At 41.3% G+C, this 19,166-nt stretch overlaps 2 protein-coding genes across 18 annotated transcripts in view; one reads left to right on the forward strand and one right to left on the reverse strand.

Moving 5' to 3' along the window:
- The window catches only part of NFKB1 (nuclear factor kappa B subunit 1), a 62,297-nt gene extending 59,935 nt beyond the window's left edge, over window positions 1–2,362 (forward strand). For all 4 annotated transcript variants that reach the window (XM_030492138.1, XM_030492139.1, XM_030492137.1 and 1 more), the window contains one exon: window positions 1,490–2,362. In XM_030492138.1, the coding sequence (XP_030347998.1) occupies window positions 1,490–1,677 (188 nt within the window). In that variant the 3' untranslated portion in view covers window positions 1,678–2,362. The remainder of the gene's footprint in view (window positions 1–1,489) is intronic.
- Window positions 1–19,166, reverse strand: part of MANBA (mannosidase beta) — a 61,515-nt gene continuing 42,349 nt past the window's right edge. For 7 of the 14 annotated variants that reach the window (XM_030492153.1, XM_030492142.1, XM_030492151.1 and 4 more), the window contains 5 exons: window positions 13,913–14,055; window positions 12,732–12,989; window positions 5,375–10,522; window positions 2,850–2,948; window positions 3–1,093 (listed from right to left, as the gene is read on the reverse strand). In XM_030492153.1, coding sequence (XP_030348013.1) covers window positions 10,298–10,522; window positions 12,732–12,989; window positions 13,913–14,055 — 626 coding nt within the window. In that variant the 3' untranslated portion in view covers window positions 3–1,093; window positions 2,850–2,948; window positions 5,375–10,297. Of the gene's footprint in view, window positions 1,094–2,776; window positions 2,949–5,374; window positions 10,523–12,731; window positions 12,990–13,912; window positions 14,056–19,166 lie in introns of all 14 variants that reach the window. The other 7 variants (XM_030492148.1, XM_030492146.1, XM_030492150.1 and 4 more) reach the window with 7 other exon arrangements.

The raw sequence follows: 19,166 nt of genomic DNA on the forward strand, positions 1-19,166 counted from the left end.
TAAAATTGACCACAAAACTTTATTTAAAATGGTTTTTTTTCAGTTGTCCCACCTCACCTCAGGCTGCCCATACATCGCACAGTTTCTTACACACAATGCCCAAGCTGCTTCTCCCTTTCTGAAATACTTTACTGCAGCACAACTTTCTCGTCATAGACATTTGCTAAGGCCTAGAAGAGAGGGGAAAAATGAACCATTTGAATCAGTAGCCCTGCATTACAGTATTGATTATACTGCCTCCCTTTTCTAAAACCAGACATCTGCCATTTACTGATGGTAAATCAGTATGTACTGTCCTTGGATGTACTGGGGATAAGTTTCAGAAGATAAACTAAGCCATGATCTCCCAGGCCTATCATGCTGGTGTCCAACTACCTCCTCAGAGCAGGGCCAGTATTACATTACATGAGGTCACCCATGTCTCGTTCTGTTGAGTTTTGAGCATCTTACTTGATGGAGGTCCTATTGTGATTTTGGGCAGGGGACTCTATTAACAGAAAAACAGAGGTTGTGAGAAGGCAGTATGTCATCAGGGAGGTGCAGTCACTGCCTGGCCATGTTGTAAGTAACAATACCCTTTGTTTGCCCTGTCCAAACACCGGTAGTGCTGCCAGCATCCTAATGGGGAAACTTAAACCCTATGTGGAAATACTGTAAATATTTCTAGAAAGAAGAAAGAAACTTACCACAGTAACTGCATCCTGGTCTAACATTGCCAGTTTACTCCCCGTAGAAAGTAATCTGTTCAGTCACAGAATGAACCTTCACATCTATCCAAAAATGTGCTTGTACACATACTTTAGATTAATCTTGAAGGGTAAGAGAGGTTCTGCTGCTTTGCAACAGGGATGGATTGCATCACATCACTTATTTTAAGATGGTTGTTTAGAAAAGTAATATTGAACTCTAATGCGATGACCACTGTTCTAGTTATACTTGAGCCCACATCGTGCCTTCAACTCAGATACTGTCCTCCTGCAGTCAGGCACTCCTTTTGTGGATCTTGCACAGAAAACAGCTGCTGCTGACTTCTTCGTATTTCAGGCTCACTTACTAGATGAAAATTGCTCAAGTATTTGTCTCAAAAAGAAATCTGTACGTGAGATAACAGGAGAATGTTTTAGGAGCCTCATCCTGGAGCTGTACACTTCCACGGAGATTATGAATCTGAGAACCTTTTGCCCTGCTATTACCACACTAAGGCAGAGTCCTGACTAGTGCAGTGACAGCACTAGCATCAGCAGAGCACCAGGCTTCTCACCCCATCCAGGCTTCAGCTGCAGTCAGTCTCTGCCAGCAGTGCCTCAGATTACATGCTTTGGTCAACCGAAAACATTCAGCACAGCTTTTCCTATTCTACTATCTAAAGTTAGAGGTATTTTGCTATAGAAGAGCTTTAACCCTATTGATTTACATTCGTTAGGCTTTTCTGAAAGCAACATTAGTGAAGCAACACACAAATGGTATTTCCCTCTCCTCTCTTCCTCAGGTGAGCTCTACAATAGCAAATTTCAAGACAGCGAAAGTGTGTGTGACAGTGGTGTGGAGACCTCCTTCCGCAAACTGAGCTTTACTTATTCGGACTCTCCGAGCAGCAAGTCATCAGTAACACTTAGCAAAATGACCCTTGGCTACGGACATGAAAGTTCAGTGCAAAGCAATTATATAGCCAACTAGCAATATTCAGTTAGCAGTATGCAGTTACAGGACATTTACATCAGTGTCATCCTGGCCAGAGGGAAGTGAATTGACAACCAAAAGTGTACTGGAGGAACCACACATGAACCTGAACCAACAGTGACTTCAACTCCAAGCCAGTGCATCCTTCAAGTACATCTAAACTGTATTCATTTACACACCATATACAGTAACTAGGGCTCTACTGCCACATTAATACACAGGACTGGACACTGTGAATGACTGTCTGAGCTTTTCTGGCTTGTGAGGATCTTCCTTTATAGATGAAAGTCACTCCTTGTTAGTGCATAATACCAACTCAATAAGAAGAGGTAAGACACACAGAGCAATCAAAGGATGCAGTTTCTAACTGCTCTTTTCATAGTTTTTGCAGCACAATTGCATGAAAAAAGCTCATAAAATAGGTGGCAAAGAAAAATTATTACTTTAATCACCACAATGACAACCTGGAGAGAAAAGATAATCCTAAAAAAAAAATAATCTTGTATATTTCAAATAATGTATTTAAACCTAACTTTGGTGCCTCTTATTCAAAAAATTTTTCAAGTTTGGCATTTTCCTATTGTAAATAGTTTTTTTATATCTCTTCCTTTAAAAAAAAAAGTGTGCTTTTTAAATGCTTATTTTTATTTTACTTTTATAATAAAACCCCAAAATGAATTCTCTTGTCTACCTTGCTGTCATTTTTACATAGCTGTCAAGTAGAATTTCAGATTTATCATTTCAGGTTTAGGCATTGATAGAAGAATCATGCTGATTTCCAAGTACTACCATAAATAAATAAAGACTCTCAAGCCCCCTGTCTTAACACTTAAGTATCTTCTATGGTGGAAGACCAGGAGAATCAGCTACTGCTGAGCAGCTGTGCTTTGGTACAAAAGCCTCTGACTCATGGTCTCTTTTAGTTCTCATCATTTCAGCAGCAGAGAATCATCTATGCTGAAACCATCTATTTAACATCTCAGCAAAACTCTGATTGATGAGACAGTTCTTTGGGCCACCTAGAAACTCCTCTACTGTTTCTGAGCAGTATTTCTTCTTGTTTTGTGTAAATTCTGAGATAGTGAGTGTAACTTACAGATGTTGGCCTTACTAAGAATGCAGAACGGGTATCTGATTTCAGGATGAAAAAGCAAAGAGCAGCATCATACCATGGTCACTCACCTGCAGGCAGTTTTCTTGGCTCAAAGATGAAGATTGACAGTGGTGTTCTTGGCCCTGCTTAGGCTTCAGTAACCTGGGCATCACTCCTGAGAAAATGAATCAAGAGAAACCTTGAGAATTGTTAAGAGCAGTAGTTGTTGTATTGAATTAAACCATGAGTAACGAAAAAGATCTTTGTGAAATGATTTTATATCCAGCTGAATTACTGATTATGTTGCTTACTTCCAGAGAAACAAGATGCATAATAGTAAAAATGCTACTTTCTTTCAGTTATTCTGTGCATAACCTACACATGCGGTGTTAAAGGCGTATGGCTTTTGTTCAATTAATGTTCTTGTTGTACAGTGTTCTCTTTGCATTCCAGCTGTAACAGAAACAGGCAAAGCTTCTCATATTCTGGGGATGGAGGAGCTTTTTGAGCCCTGGCAGAGCTGCTGTCTGACTCAAATGCACCTTCTGCTGCCACAGAATTGCCAGCACAATGAAGGGGCTGGCACAGACTTACTGAGGTTTCTACAACCCTGCAGGTCACCAGGACATCCCTGACTGCTGATTAATACCTTTAGCCTGATTCCTGAGCAGGTCTGCTTTTAAACTACTAAAAGACACCTGGGTCTGTATTTCCTTAGGCACTTCATGACGAAATGCTGCATAACAGCTATTAATCAAGTTAGTGATCATGCACTAAACAGCGGGACATCTCCCTAGGACCTGAATATTCAAGGGCTTTAAATGGCAGTTTGGCAGCTTCTTTCCTTGCAGCATTTCAGTTTCAACAAAAAAGGCTTTGGGCCCTTTATTTTTTTTCCCCCTCTTTGTTTAGAAATAGAAAAATATTAACTTAAAAATATTCTCACCAATTCAAGCAGGAACATTACATTTTTACAGTTGAGTCACATAATAGGACAACTTTTCCCATCTGCGTTTACCCTTAGCACTTAAGTATGTGTTGCAGGCATGACACACAGCTTGTCAGAACTAGGCGAGAGTAGGAGGTAAAACACAGCAGCTAGTGTAGGATGCTACAGAAAGTGGCACAACATCTAGTAGGAGACATTGTGCCCTGGAAGTGTTCAAGGCCAGGTTGGACAGGGTTTTGAGCAACCTGGTCTAGTGGGAGGTGTCTCTGCCCATGACAGGGAGGTTGAAACTACATAAGCTTTGAAGTCCCTTCTAACCCAAACCATTCTATGATTCTTGTGCAGTCTTCATTGGTCAGCGCAAACCTAGTGGAGAGCCCAGTGTTTACCTCAAGCAGCTCAATTAGAAGAAAATGCTAAAACACTAAGGTTTACTCTTATTTTCTTATTAGTAAGTGGTCATCCTGTACAGAGCATGCTGATTCTTGTCCCGATGGCACCTCGGAGGTCAGTCTCCTTGTAGGTACGAGATGAAGGCAGCATACACAGGCACCAGGTTTAGTGAGAGAACGTGCAAGTGATGCAGCCAAGTCTTGACACAAACATTGAAAGCAAATGTATTCTTCCTAACAGGTAAATGTCAAGATACATTTATGTGCCTCAGCATCATATCTGCCCCAGGCACAGATTTATCCTTACACCTCCTTGCCCAGAAAGGAAATGCCATTCCTATTTCACAAGTGTGATGGAATAAACTAAAAATATAGCCCTGCAGAAACCCAGGAATTTGCTGCCTGAGAGCTCCTGTCTACACCTGGCTTACAGAGAGAAACCTCTCTCACTTACCTGTTAAAGAGAGGGTAGTAATGGTGTAACTCAGCCTTAAGTTTTCATTCAGCACAGTAAGCTAGCATGTGGATCTCGCTACACCTTGTAGCAGAGGGTATTGTCCATATTACCAGGTTATTGTTCCATATTACCTCTAGGGGTACAAAACTAAGAATGGTAGTATTTAATAATACCCTTATTAAATACAAAGGTATTATTAAGTTCTCAAAAGTCATGAATAAGTTGGGTTGTTTTGTTTTTCCTGGAGTGTAGAGAGGTGTAACCTTTGGGTACCCTCAGTCAAGTTTAGTATTAAATTAATTACAGAGAGGATCAAAATCTGAAATAATTCCCAACTTAATCTGCACTTGGAACTTGCCACATTAATTTGCTACTTGACTGCAGTAATAAACACCAGAAACTTGTGGAATGTAGCAAAAGTAATTTGTGACAACAGAACACTACAGATTTTGTCTACATTTGATGTAAAAAGGATTATTCAGAAAGTTAAACTGCCCTTGACCTTAGATTGGCTGCCACAGCTGCAAGTGTCTGGTGTCATCTTGGGATGTATTTACAAACTTGGAAATCGATGTGGTAGTGGGAAGTTCTAGGCAGCATTCTGAGATTTTGTGGACTGTAGAAATGCTAAGAATCTTACCTGCACATCGCGGTGTGTGAAGTGTCTTTTCCCTTTTCTGAGCAACTGAAATGCTGTTTCCCTACATTTAAGGAAAAAGAGCAACTCTCCTTGCTCCCTCCAACTAAGTGATTTCAACAGTGATGCCCATTCGTTAGCTTCAGGTGCAACGGTCAACACTCACCCACCAGCCACAGCTTTTGGCTCTTCTGGAGTGCACAGTCAGCTCTTACAATAGAGCAACGCTGGAGTAACTGCCAAAGGCATGGACCGAACTTTTTCTGGCTTCAAAAGATTCCTACTGCTGCAAGCAAAAGACAGCACAAGTTAATTACCAAGGAGTTGCTTTTCTGAAGTCAGGGTTTTATGAAGCAGTCTGATGCTCTGCCTGGAGCTAGGCTGTAGTACGTACATTATTTAAAGCCTGGAGAAGTTTCCCCCATGGACTCATTTAAATGTGACTATAGCAATTTTTCAGCCATCCATTTGCCCTTGCTTTTTTCACAATACAGAAGAGCACCAGCAGGTCAGTGAACTTCATCACATACTGCAAGGACAAACGCTTGTGACTGACTTTACATCAGTTAACCTGTGGCCTGCAGCAGCACTTGTCAACATTCCAGTTGAGTCAGCACACGTGTGTGCTCGTGCACACGCAGAGTAGTATCATACCTGCTGGGCTAGCTAATACAACCATGTTTGCCAGGAAGACAGGAGCATTATGAATGCCTTACTTCTCTTTCAGATGTGCAATCACGTCAGTATCTTCTTAAGTATCCCATGCAAGAAATTCTACATTTGGCTGCAGAACAAACCAAAACCTATGGCCAGAGCACTTGCAGATGGGTAGCAGATGCGTACTTTACTTTAATAATCAAAACTGACATTTACAGGTCTTTACTAACTGGCTGTACTTCCTACAGTAGGAAAGCCTTCCCTCAGTGTTGGCAGGGACAAAACCAAGTAATTTTAAGGTTCTATATTCTTCACTTAAGCTTTGTTTTTCCACCCTAAAGTAAAATCGGAGCTTTCGTTTCATGCTTTTGTAACATCTGACTGGAAAGCAATTATGTAAACCCAATTCTTTGAACGGAACATGTCCCTAAGCATTCAAACCACAATTTCTTGGATGACTCAATTTACCACTCAGAGGGTAAGAAAGAATACTGCAATTCTGACAACATAAAGGCTGGCTTGTAAGCTACAAAACCCAACTGTCCTCTACTAAGAAACTCACCAGCCTGTTCCTCTGCACCCAACACTGCTACAGGTCAATGAAATGGTCTCTGCTACACATCTCCAAAGCCAAAAGGGGACTAGTAGAAGTAAAAGTACTGAAGAAAGATGTGCCTCTAAGGCAGAAAAATTGTCCAGGCCCCAAGGTATGCAAACAGCAGGTACCAATAAAGACTAGCAAAGAGCTACTTAATGAATACTTAAAGAGACGAACTTAAGATACATTCACATGCTTCTTTTCTGAAAAGATGTAGAAGAACTTGGAAAAGCTTTCAAGGAAGTGCTCAGGTAAACGGGAGCAAAGTAAGTCTTTGCTGTGTGGCAGAAGGTACCAACAAAGAGGTGCCCTCTGAAGCTCAAAATGGTCTCCGCAGGTCCTAAAGGGGTTCAGAGACAATCTCTGTCAGAGACCAGTTTTAGGACAACAAATTAGCCAATGCCATACAGCTTTCTTCCAAAACCTATTCTCAAATTCTGTTCTGGAAGGGCATTTGTCATGGCTCCTGCCAAGGGAAACTCTGACTGCTGCTTTTACCATCTATGGACAACGGCCCAGAGGGAGTCCAGACACAAACAGAGGCCCATAAGCCCAGTGGTCCCTCAAACATCACAAGGCTGCACCCTGAAACAATACTGATGAGACCATTCCCCTCTACAGTTGCAACCAATAATTTAATGACACCGAGGACAAACACTATGACACTTACCAAATGCTCTTCCCAGTGCTGCTGCTGCTGATTTCCAGCAGATCAGATACAACTGGCAATACAGGTACTGCTGCGCGGCCACAACACTCAGACGGCTGCAGATGGATGTGTCCATAGGGGCAATAGCATTCTGAAGATCTCTTCACTTTGCCCTGCATTCCTATCTTTGCCCTGATCTGAGGTAAAGGCAGAACAATGTAACCAAGTATAGCACACACAGTATGCAATGGCAAAAGTACCAAGGGGAAATAGTTAACCAAGGTACAGGTTACAGCCACTGCTGCCTGTGGGAGAGAAGAAAATAGCATCTATAAATACATACCCACGACAACACCAGGAAACCAAAAGAACATATTAAGGGTATTAAGACAATAATAAAGTGAACCTCCTCCATTAAATTCTGTTTTGAGCTCAAGCATTTGCCTTAAGCAATTGTTAATCTTTCATAACAGCATCTAGTGCTGAATTAAAGTTTTCCAGTAAGAAAGAATGGACCTACTCTTTAGGGAGCTTCTGACCTTCAAAACTAACAATAATTTAGAAACTGTCCGAACTAACTTTTTTATGCCAATCCGGTAACTGCAGAAAGCAACAGCAGAATGCTCTTCTGCACAGCAGTGCTGACAGGCATTAGTTGCAGAGCCACTCCATCAATTACTGATCACATGCCACATAATTTCTTTCATGATTTTGCCTAAAACTCATGTGAGGCTAAACAAGGTCACAGTTATCCCCATTCAAGGTTTATGGCTTCTAGCAGTCCAAAAGCTCTTCTCTGCATCTCTGAAACTTCACTCGTACTCTGACATGCACTAAGAACAAGTATCACTGACCTTCATATAGGCCTCTTAATTGCCTTTGAAACATGTAACTCTGTTAAAGTTTTATTTATTTAACAGTATTAAGTGCCACTTTGAAATTCTATCTGAATGTTGCTGGAAGAAATCTCTACATCAATGTAAGAGAAAAAGACATCAACCAACCTGCCCTTCATATTTATTCCATGTTTTCTCCACATTTTTTTCATCCTTACCATATATTGTCTATCACTGCTTCAATTCCACTTTGATTCCAGGACACTGAAAAAACTGAAGGATTTTTCTTGTATTGTTGGCCCAGGATGCCTCTCAGATAACTTTAAATTCTTTTGTCAATGTCTGCATTTTCTAACTGTTAAGTTTTACTCATGACTATCATTTTCCCCATTTATTTTACATAACCTATGAACATTGGCACATGCACATATTTTGATTTCTTTCATGTTTTCTTTCAACTAGGATAAGTTTTTAATCAGAAAAGCCCTCCTATGCAACTGCAGTTAGTTGTTTTGATGCCCTAATAACGCATTTGTAAGCAACTTCCATTTATCTTTAAAGTTTTTCGTCTTGCTCAGGAGTACATCACTTTTGGTTAACACCCAATTCAAAAAGCACCAGAGATCGCCAAGCACCAGTCAATATGCTTGTTTCTTCACTCATTATAACTGTGATCACTGTGAGAAAATGACCCCCAGTTCCAAGCTCTCTAGCTGTCCAATGGAACACACAGCCGCTCTCCCCACACATGCTCAGACCCCAGCAAGCAGCGCCCATGTGGTGCTTTTACAACAAAGATGGCCATCACCAGTAGAGCTTGTTCAAACACCTTCTATTGTAAAGTGCTGATTCTGCTAAGTGCTTTTCAAGAAAATTAATACCTGCTTGGACTGTGAGAGGATCCGTGTGGAACGCCAGTACGATCCCAGCTGCATTTCAAACCACTGCTGACAGACAAGGCCAATGTTTAGCAACCTGCCCAAGGCACAGCTTGGTGGCCTGGATTTCCTGAGAGCCAAACCCTCAGGCTCTCCGCTCCACAGGCTACAGCAGCCCCCAGTGCTGAGGCAAGCTTATTTTCTTTGTTTCAAAGGCCAAAGTGAGACAGCATTTCTATGGGAAACCTAAACATTTTAAAAACAACTTACTTAGACTAGAGTTGAAACACCATTACTATGGATGGACTAAGATCTGTGCCACCTGATCTAATCATGAGTCAACAGTGTCTTCTACAGAGACTCCACACAAAAAGAAGTAAAAATAAGGTGTTTTCTCTTTGCAAGAAAGAGGAGGATCAGTGTGGATTGCCTGGCCACTCATGTGGAATGCCAGGAGCTAACAGAACGGCTGTGCAGCCAATGCCTAAGCTGAAACAGCAGCCCCTGAATTATGCATTTGCTAGAGAAAAAGCAGTCACTTGTAACATTGTGGTCCTCTCACGTGACCATTTCTTCTCTGTACTACTCATTCCCCTTTGCACCTTTGGTCAACTCTTCCCCCTGTTCCTTTTCCAACAGCCAGGCATATCTTGCACTATGCCACGTTATGCAGGATCCACACAGCAGCAAAAGGTTTGTGACTGCACTTGCCACTCTCTGAGAACAGTCAAAGTTAGATGTAGAGCTCTTAAGGTTATTGCTCATGTTGCATGAAAAGAGAAGAAAACAAGTCTCAGACTCTGTTCCCCTTTCAGAAGAGGGAACAAGATCTGCCTGATGCCTGACTAGACAGCCCTGGTTTCAGGTCAGCTTGGAAGCCTACCTTGCAAGGAGGCAGGTAAGACACCTTGCAGAGTGACAGCCACAGATCTGAAAGGGTAGGACTAGTGCTTTCCCAGTTTGGGTGTAGATAGATCAAACAACTCCAATTGGAGGCATACCTGTGGAGGTAGTCACAGCGTCACTCCCTGCCCTTCCCCTTGCCCCCAGCATACCTTGCTGTTTCACTTACAGCATAGTGAAACTGAAAAAAACCACAGATTTTTACAGCCATACTCTAGAGGTGCATATTTGTGTTGCCTCTTAGGATGAATTCACAACTCCAATCTCATGGGGATTGGAGAACTTGGACCAGCTCTTTTCACCGACTCACTTCCTCCCATTTTATACATGGGATATATTTGCTCCATTACCTGAGAAAGCCTTACTTTCAATACACCACATATATTATATGCAAGCTTTGCTGTTGGTATCTTTACATTGAAGCAGCAGTTAAAATTCACACATGACAGGAACAGACATCATTTTCTGCAATCAGTTCAAATTGTATGTCACTTCAACTTCATTCAAATTCTTCTAGGTTTTTTTCTCCTTCTGTTTCACTCCTTGTCTAGAAGGAAATGAAGTATCCTCAGACAACGTCCACCAGAGAGGTCAAGGTTAGCGACTCCTCTAGTTCTTCAACACTGGTAGGTTCCCAAGGATAAAACATAACCACTTTCTTCTTTTCGGTCATGAGGAAACCATTCTCACTAAATCTGCCTTTTATACTCCCTACATCCAGAGACACAAAAGGAACAATTGCAGTGGTCTGAAGAACAAATATATAAATGTCATCTTGTTGGGAAACAGAGGCCTGGAAGAGAAACGGAAAAATAAATAAATAAATAAAATATATGTATTAAAGAACCCAGTTACATCCAAACTGGGAAAAAGACCTGCAATGTCAGTAAAACAGACTGAACAACCACATTTGATCAAAATTGCATTTCTCTTCTGGAAATCTTGTCTGGAACAAAAGGTCAAACCAATAGGATCATATGGGAGAATCATGTAAAAACTGCAAATGTTATTATAGCCTTCCTATGAATACTATAGACATGGAAAAATGCCACGGAGTGTTACCACTCTACCATCTTCTTAGGAAGATAACCAAATAAATAGTAATTTGACATGTCCATAGTACCAGTATCCTATACTTACTGCAGTGAGAGAGATTTGTCCTTTCACCAACATATTTCACTCAGCCCATAAATTCACAACTACTCAAGTAGCCAGGCTTTCAGATTACATCAGTAACAGAAATGCACAGAGGCAAAAGATGGTAAAAGTCACAGTAACACAGGAGGTCACCTCATCCTTATGGAACATGACAGTGAAGTCCTTACACTACATTTAGAAGGCAGCTATGAAATATCAGGATGAGGCATAATGTTTTCTATTAAGTTTTACCAGTAGTTAAATCTCAGAAAGGCTTAAAAGCTCAACCAGGATGCATTTTCATGCAGCACTCCCCATTGACCATAATGAAATATTATGCTACATCATTTTCAAATACCAATTAAATATATATAAAAAGCAGACAAATTATGCTAAGTGCAGAAATCACATCCCACTTACAGGAAAAAAAGAAACCATGATTCATGTTTAAGAAAAAGCACACATCCTTTACATTTTGTGTTTTCTGAAGGAACACAAAAGTCTTCATGTGTTTTAAAAGCAATGCTATGAAGAGTAGCATGTGGATTAGCAACGTATTTGAAAGTCTAGTTAGTTTATTAGTAACCATGTATAGAAGCACCAGCTTCTCACAAAACAATAACTTTTTTAAATCATAGCTGCATGCTTTCTTAAAATAACCACTTTGCATTTATCCTTGCTAGCTATCCCTATTAGTTAGTACTGTGGAGACAACACAGCCATGGGAAAAAGGAATGAAATTGCCCAACAGTGCTCCAGTTGCAGAGCTTTTATTATTGATGATGTCATCCACAAAAACCCCCAGCATGACTCAGACTCCAGATTGTGCCACCAGCTGAAAAATAAAACATAAAACCAGGCTGATTTCTTTCCTTTGTATACTCAGGAGGCAGGCCATGCTGCCATGAAAGAGATAAGAGGGGAAAATCTGGCCCATTTTCTTTTTGTAAAGCAATTGCGCTGGTCCAATTCAAAGAGATTAAAGACCTCTATTCCCCCCTTGTTTAGTTTAGCTCTAAAGAGCAAAGCTGCAGTTTGGAAGCCAAATGTGAGAACGCACAGGTTCCCATCCTGCCAGTCTGCTGATTAAGAATTTTGCAGTAAGATTTACATGCCAAAAAGTGAGGCTTAACAAAAATGTTCTATATATAGGGCACACTTGCTAGCAACAGAAGAAATCTAGGGAAAAGCAGAAATGGACTAAATGACAGTGTTATACAACACTGATGCTTTTTGGCACCTGTTCAGAAGGCTGACACACTTGCCAAATAATAAGAAATAATAACTATTAGGCAAATCAGAACCCTGAGCTGGAGGGCAGGGATTTGCAGAAGGAGGAAAGGAGCATGCAATATTGCATGTTAGCAACGCTACACTGATCTAAGAGTTTGCGCACTTCAAGAGGAAATACTGCTGACAATAATTCACTCCTCACTCAACTGAATTAGCATCACTTAGTACTGACATATGGTACTGTCTACAAGCTAAATCACTTGCCACGATGCTATCTGTTACCTAGGGACAAAAAGAGTGAAAGGAGCAATGCTGCAGCAGTCAGGTGAAAGACAGTCTAAACAAATGAAATGGAGACTTCATTATTTAAAACAAAACAAAACCACCTCACCACCATCCCCAAAAAATATAAACCACCCCCCCAAAACCAAACCACCAGTCTTATTCAGATATGCATATAGTGACACAAGAAAAAAAAATAATCTGATTTTGAACTCAGCATGGAAGCTAGAATTGCAACAGCTGAGGAGAAAGACCATTCAGTGGAATTGGACACTGCATAGCAGCGAAACAACTCAAAACAGTAAGATTAGCAAAACCAAATACTGTAATTTAGCATGACTGATGCTTACACTAAGTTGGGTCTTTTCTAATCCTACAGCATCCTTTAGTGATGAAAGGAAGTGATGGTTTGTAGGACTCTGGAGCCCATCTTCTCCCACAAGACAGAAAGTAACAACGCAGCTTTTCCTGGTACAATTTTGGCATCTTTCCAGAAAGTCATTTATGAACTCCTTGTAGATGGGGACAGCACTTTGTGCTTTAACAGTAACACCGCCTTTGGAAAGGGTGCATACTGGCTCCAAAGAACTCCAGGTGTACACAACGACCTATCAAAGCATGTCAAGAGAGCACAAAGCTTAGAAGAAGAGTTACATCTGTGAAAACAAACCAGTACACTAGGTTTTGGATTGCTCATTACAGAAAATGTTCTCCTGACCCTACCAGCTGATTTCCACCTAGCAAGAAACTCCACAAAAATTTGAACAACCTATATGGCATAATGATTAGTTCATTATATAAACCTAATAGGAAGTTCATTTCCAACATCTGAATCTGTTGTTGTTCTTGATCTGGAAGGCTTTTTGTTTTCTCCAGGCTCCTTGAGAGGAGAGGTTGCCAATTCCTGCCAAGGGAGTGCTGGGAAATGGAATTAAAGAGTGACTAATTTGTTGCCTAAGAAAGCCTATCAGTTTCTATAGCATTATCTTAAAACAGTTAAGGCATCAACTGTAAAACAGTGACATTGCATAGGCGACCCTGCAACTAAAGTACACATAGATGTTCTGTTGATATGTCAGAAAATAATCCAGTTCTTCTCCCCCAAAGTGGGATAGCTTGAGTACTGACAAGCAATGGTACAATCTTCTCCCCTCCACCCCAACTTAGTCAGTTAATATAGCTCTAACACCCAGGGAACAGTTCTGTTAAGTAGTGAGGTATAAGTAGTGAGGTACCATTTTTCACACTTCATTTTGCCTAACCATCAATTCCTTTAAGATTTCAACAGAATAGTTAATTTCAGGCCAGTACCTAAAGGCTATAAGCAAGACAGTTCATTCCTTGTTCTGTGAAGCAATACACACTACTATAACACAGGACAGTGTTGCCCTCAGAAGATTACAGACAAGAAATGTACCTCATTGTGTTTTAGCATGGATTTACTGAAGCTTGTCTATACGAGGATGTGCTCCTTTCAGCTCCTCACATTTCTGAGGAGGAACACAAGAGTGGTGAGAGAGGTGTCACTTACCCTCAAAGTAAGCTTGTGATCCACATGAAGATCTGAGACACCATAAATGTACAACACACCTTTGTCTTCGTAGGCCACAGGCAGCAGTGGTGCAAAGAAGTTCTGGGCAAAATAATGGAGCAGTTTCCATTTACCACCATACTCTGAAATGGGTTAAAAGGAAGAAAGATCCAGACTGAATCCAAGATTGCCTTGGCACACAGTCCCTTCCTGTGCTCTCTGGTCCTGCTATGGCAATACAATATTCCCCCTCCTCCATTTTTCACCTCTCTCAGGTGCAGAGAACAGCTGAAATTACCCTTGTTTTCTTCCAGGCAAGGCTCTGCTCTGGAAGGGATTTGATGTTCTTCCAAGCTTTTCTTTGAACTTTACCTAAAGGTCACATTCTGTAAGTGTTCGTCTTAACAGCTGTGCTGTTACTCAGTTAAAGCCTTGAACACAAACAACATGAACAAAACTGATGCAGCATACCACACATTAAGCAAGCAGCTGGAGCACCTATGCTGTTGAGAATCCAGACAAACATGCTGGCATTGGTGGCATTGCCACAAACCACCACCGCTGTAAAGAGACAACAGAGTCTGACTTCCAGTGCTTATACAAAGCACTCTCTTCCCTTTTCTTACTCCTCCTCTTTCAGTTCTTCCTAAGAGGAACATCAATAGCAACAAAGACAAAACAAAACCAAGTTCTTAAACCAAAGACAATCCCGAATTCGGCAAAATGAATTTGCCAATATCTAGAGACAACACTTACTTTATGGGAGTTAGCGTACATGATGTAGACATACGCTAATCAGTTTGCTCTGCCTCTTTAATAGAAAGCTGTCCCTCATTACTTTTCATATTTTGAAAGTCTGCCATTAACAAACTGTAAAAGCCATCAAATGTTGCGTCCTCTCCAAAAAAAGCAATTTTGCCAGATGCAACACTGCCACGCAACCGTTTTGAAAAGGAGACTGCTTCAATTTTCCATCTCCATTAATTTTCCATCTAGCACCCACTGTCAGCATTTTAACTCTGTCATTGCTCAGTTCATTGAAATGGAACTAAAGAGAAGTAGCAAGTCAGCTGCATCATCTCATAACAAAAGAAAAATCTCATTCTTGTTTCTGGCTCTTTGTTTCATACAACAGGTTTAAAATCCATGGACGCTGAAGAATATTTCCAGTAATATGCTTTTGTTGAAATGAATTACTTCCTTGAGTTATGGTGCCTGCACAAAGCTCTTCGCACTTTTGAACATCTCATAATTAAGGACTTCATCCAGAGTGATGTAGTCTTTAAAGGGTGTGTTTGTGGCTTTCACAGGCAGACCTGAACATGCTCTGCCTGCTCTCCACATAGACATGAATGAATTTTGTGAACAGCAAAGTGCATTACCTCCATCTTAGCACCTGCACATCACCTTGTTTTCAGCAAGCTCACAAGCAGCTAGCTTGGAGAACAGACAAGAAAAGCTCCTGTCTGCCTGGAAAACCCATACAAGATTCAACTGTGCTATGAGATCAGACCGTTGCCAACAAAACACCACCAGCATTCAAGTTAATAGCACTAAAGTAAACTGAAGAGATGAAGTCTGAAAGAAAACTTCAGGGGAAGCTGCTGAGTTTATTCGAAACAGACAGACTGCTGATAAAGTGATAAACACACTCAGCATATTGGTGCTGTTCAGTATACAGAATGACGGAATCATTTAGGTTGGAAAATACCTTTAATATCATCAAGCCAACCATTAAACCAGCACTGCCAAGTCCACCACGAAACCATGTCCCTAAGTGCCACACGTACATGTCTTTTAAATACCTCCAGGGATGGTGACTCAGCCACTTCCCTGGACAGCCTGTTCCAGTGCTTGACAGCTCTTTTGGTGAAGAAATTTTTTCTTAATATCTAATCTAAACTTCCCCTGATGCAACTGTAGGCCATTTCCTCTTGTCCCATCTTGTTACAAGCTTGTTACCTGGGAGAAGAGAGCCCCACCTCACTACAATCTCCTTTCAGGTAGTTGTAGGGAGCAATAATGTGCCTCCTTTACTCCAGGCTAAACAACCCCAGTTCCCTCAGCTGTTCCTCATCAGACTTGTGCTCCAGACCCTTTGGACACACTCCAGCACCTCAATATCTTTTCTGTAGCGAGGGGCCCAGAACTGAACACAGCATTCGAGGTGCTGCCTCACCAGTGACAAGTACAGCGAGGTGATCACTTCCCTGGTCCTGCTGGATACACTATCGGTCCTGGCTCATACAGGCCAGGATGCTGCTGGCCTTCTTCGCTGCCTGGGCACAAGCTGGCTCATGTTCAGCCATCACTCAGCACGCCCAGGTCCTTTTCCACTGAGCAGCTTCCCAGCCACTCTTCCCCAAGCTTGTACCATTGCACAGGGTTGTTGTAACCCAAGTTCAGGACCCAGCACTTTGCCTTGTTGAACCTCATACAATTTGCCACAGCCCACCAATCCAGCCTGTCCAGACCCCTCTGCAGAGTCTTCCTATCCTCCAGCAGATCAACATTCCCACCCAACCTGGTGTTGTCCATGAATTACTGAGGGTGTACTCGATCCCCTCTCCAGATCATTAATAAAGACATGGAACAGAACTGGCCCCAGTGCTGATCCCTGAGCAACACCACCTGTGACTGGCCATAAACAGGATTTAACTCCATTCACCACCACACTTTGGGCCCAGCCATCCAGACAGTTTTTTACCCAGCAAAGAGTACACCCATCCAAGACCCAAGCAACCAGTTTCTTCGTGACAATGCTGTGGGAAATGTTATCAAAGGCTTTACTAAAGTCTACATAGACAACATCCACAGCCTTTCTTTCATCCACTAAGTGGGTAACCTTGTCATAGAAGGAGATCAGGTTGGTCAAGCAGGACCTGCCTTTCATTAACCCATGCTGGCTGGGCCTGATCGTCTGGCGATATGAACAAAGCCATGTTCTTGCATTCCAAGGACAACTCCTGGTAGAAAATGGCAGTGGTCAAAAGGACAATTCTACCCAAAACAGGCAGTGCTAACAAATTATTTTCAGGATCATGAAACTTGACAAAATGAGAGATTAGGATTGGGGATGGATTATCTGAAACAGAGTAAACTGTTGGACAGCATCTGATGTAAAAAGATAAAAGCAATGGGCGCTGTGCCTAACCTCAGGCTTTGGGAGGGGTTGAACTCTCTGAAGCCCTCAGGAATTTCAACTGTCAGTGCAATAGATGCTGCTCACTGCAGGCCTCAGACAGAGCCCACCACAGAGCTCAGACAAGTTACTCAGCATGGGCTGAGGTTTCAGCGCCTGCTGACTTGAATTTTTTCCTCAGCTTGATTTACATGATGAAAATCTAGGCTTCAACTATCTTTATTAAAATGAACAATGCAATTGTTGTAGAGCAATTTCTGTTACTTAGTGTAATATAAAATTCTATTTCTCTTTGAACAGGCCCTACCCTCAATTTCTGCTGTGCCTTGATTTCCAACTGGATTACATAACCACACAGCAGTGGTTACGGGAGGAAAACAGAGAAGGTTTGCTACCTAAGCAGCAGATACAGACATCCTCGAGAAACTGGTACAGTAAACAATTCAGACTAAACTTGGCATTACAATCCCACAGGGAAACACAAACAAACAAAAAACCCCAACCAACAAAAGCAAACAAACCACAGACTTAAGCTTGTACCATTTCAAAACTCATTCTAGGGTTCAACTACTACAGGTACTGTTTAGGGATGTATGAAAACATCACTAGTCTGCTTACCTCAGATCAGCTTTTTAAGGTTGACCTTTCCCTTCCCAAAAAACCTAGAGCCATTTTGAAGAACCAAAGCTCAACTGCTGTAGCAGTTTCACACAGAAAGGGTCTTCCAAAGACAACTTTTCCAGCAATAGGATCTTAATAATACAATTGCCAAAGTAACTTCAGACAGCACAGAAAACTGAAGCTCACAGGTAAAAAAAAAAAGCCATATTCTTCAGCTCATCTCTTGTCTCGATTTCCTTAAGAACAGAGTCACATTTCTTGATTGGAAAAATAGGCAAGTTGCATACAAAATACACCTCCTGTCCCAAAAATGGATGTAAGAAATCTGGAGATCAAGTAGCTATCATGAGAAATCTCTGGTCTTAAACTTTCCTGTTACAGACACGCACGCCCAAAGGCAACAGTCAAAAGTTATTTAAAACAGCCCTGGGGTGGTTTTCTCCTCCTCCCCCCAACATTTAAACAAATTCTTTAAGAAATCCAAGTTCCTCAATTTTTTTTTTCTGATAACAACATGGGGTCTGCATTCTCTGCAGTATCAAACTTCAAACGAGGAAACTAAAATTAGGTTCATAATGAGACCCAGTACCCTGTTTTCTGACTCTTCCCTGAAGCTTTCTACACTGATAGCAGGAGTGAGAACAAACAGTTCTCCCTAGAACAGATTTTAAATTAATCACTTCACACCATTAAACGCAACCTGAGAAACATGCTGCTAAGTTCTTTCCTCACCTCAGTCTCATGAATTCAGATCTATTATTCTCCACAATAGCCTGTAGCTTCAGCTCACCAGGGGCTCTAAATACTGAGCCTGCAATAAAAGCCAGTTATCTGTTCAAGGGAATCTCATAACAACAAAGTCAGGTACTTCAAGGTGACACTTGTGTGGGAGTGAGGTAAACTGCCATGTGTATCACAGCGCTCTTCACCAAAACGCACTGCATAGATGCTAAAGCATTCAACATGACAAAACCGGCTCCACAACTAGGCATTAACAGTCAAAACCCACTTGTGGTAAAAGCTGTTTAGTTCTGAATTGAAGGTAGAAGTACTACAACCGGAGTGCTGTGCCATGTTTTCATTCAATCCCAAGCAGACAGCTAAAAGGTAAGTTAAAAAGGAGAAACATTTGCTACCTTCTTCCCTCCCCACTTAATGAGGAAACTCTTCTGCTTTGTATAGGAAATTATGTAAGCCTGTCCATGGCTCTCTGTGAAATAAGAGATTTAAATAAGAAGCACCCATTGGTGATAGTACTGTGCCATCTAACGAGATGCCGAAACGTGTTTTTGAAGTGCAAATAAAACTAATTTCTCTGAAGTTTTGCATAATTTCATCCATTAGCATTTCAAAAATCCCTCTACCACACTGCCTAATTAAATGAATATTAAACCTTTCCTCATTCCACTGAGGGAATACAAGAAAACAAAGGGACAGCTGTATCCCTGCTGAGCTTCTTTTCTGTAAACTAACTTCAACAACATATGAATA

The sequence above is a fragment of the Strigops habroptila genome, chromosome 7, assembly GCF_004027225.2.
Source record: "Strigops habroptila isolate Jane chromosome 7, bStrHab1.2.pri, whole genome shotgun sequence".
Taxonomy (NCBI): domain Eukaryota; kingdom Metazoa; phylum Chordata; class Aves; order Psittaciformes; family Psittacidae; genus Strigops; species Strigops habroptila.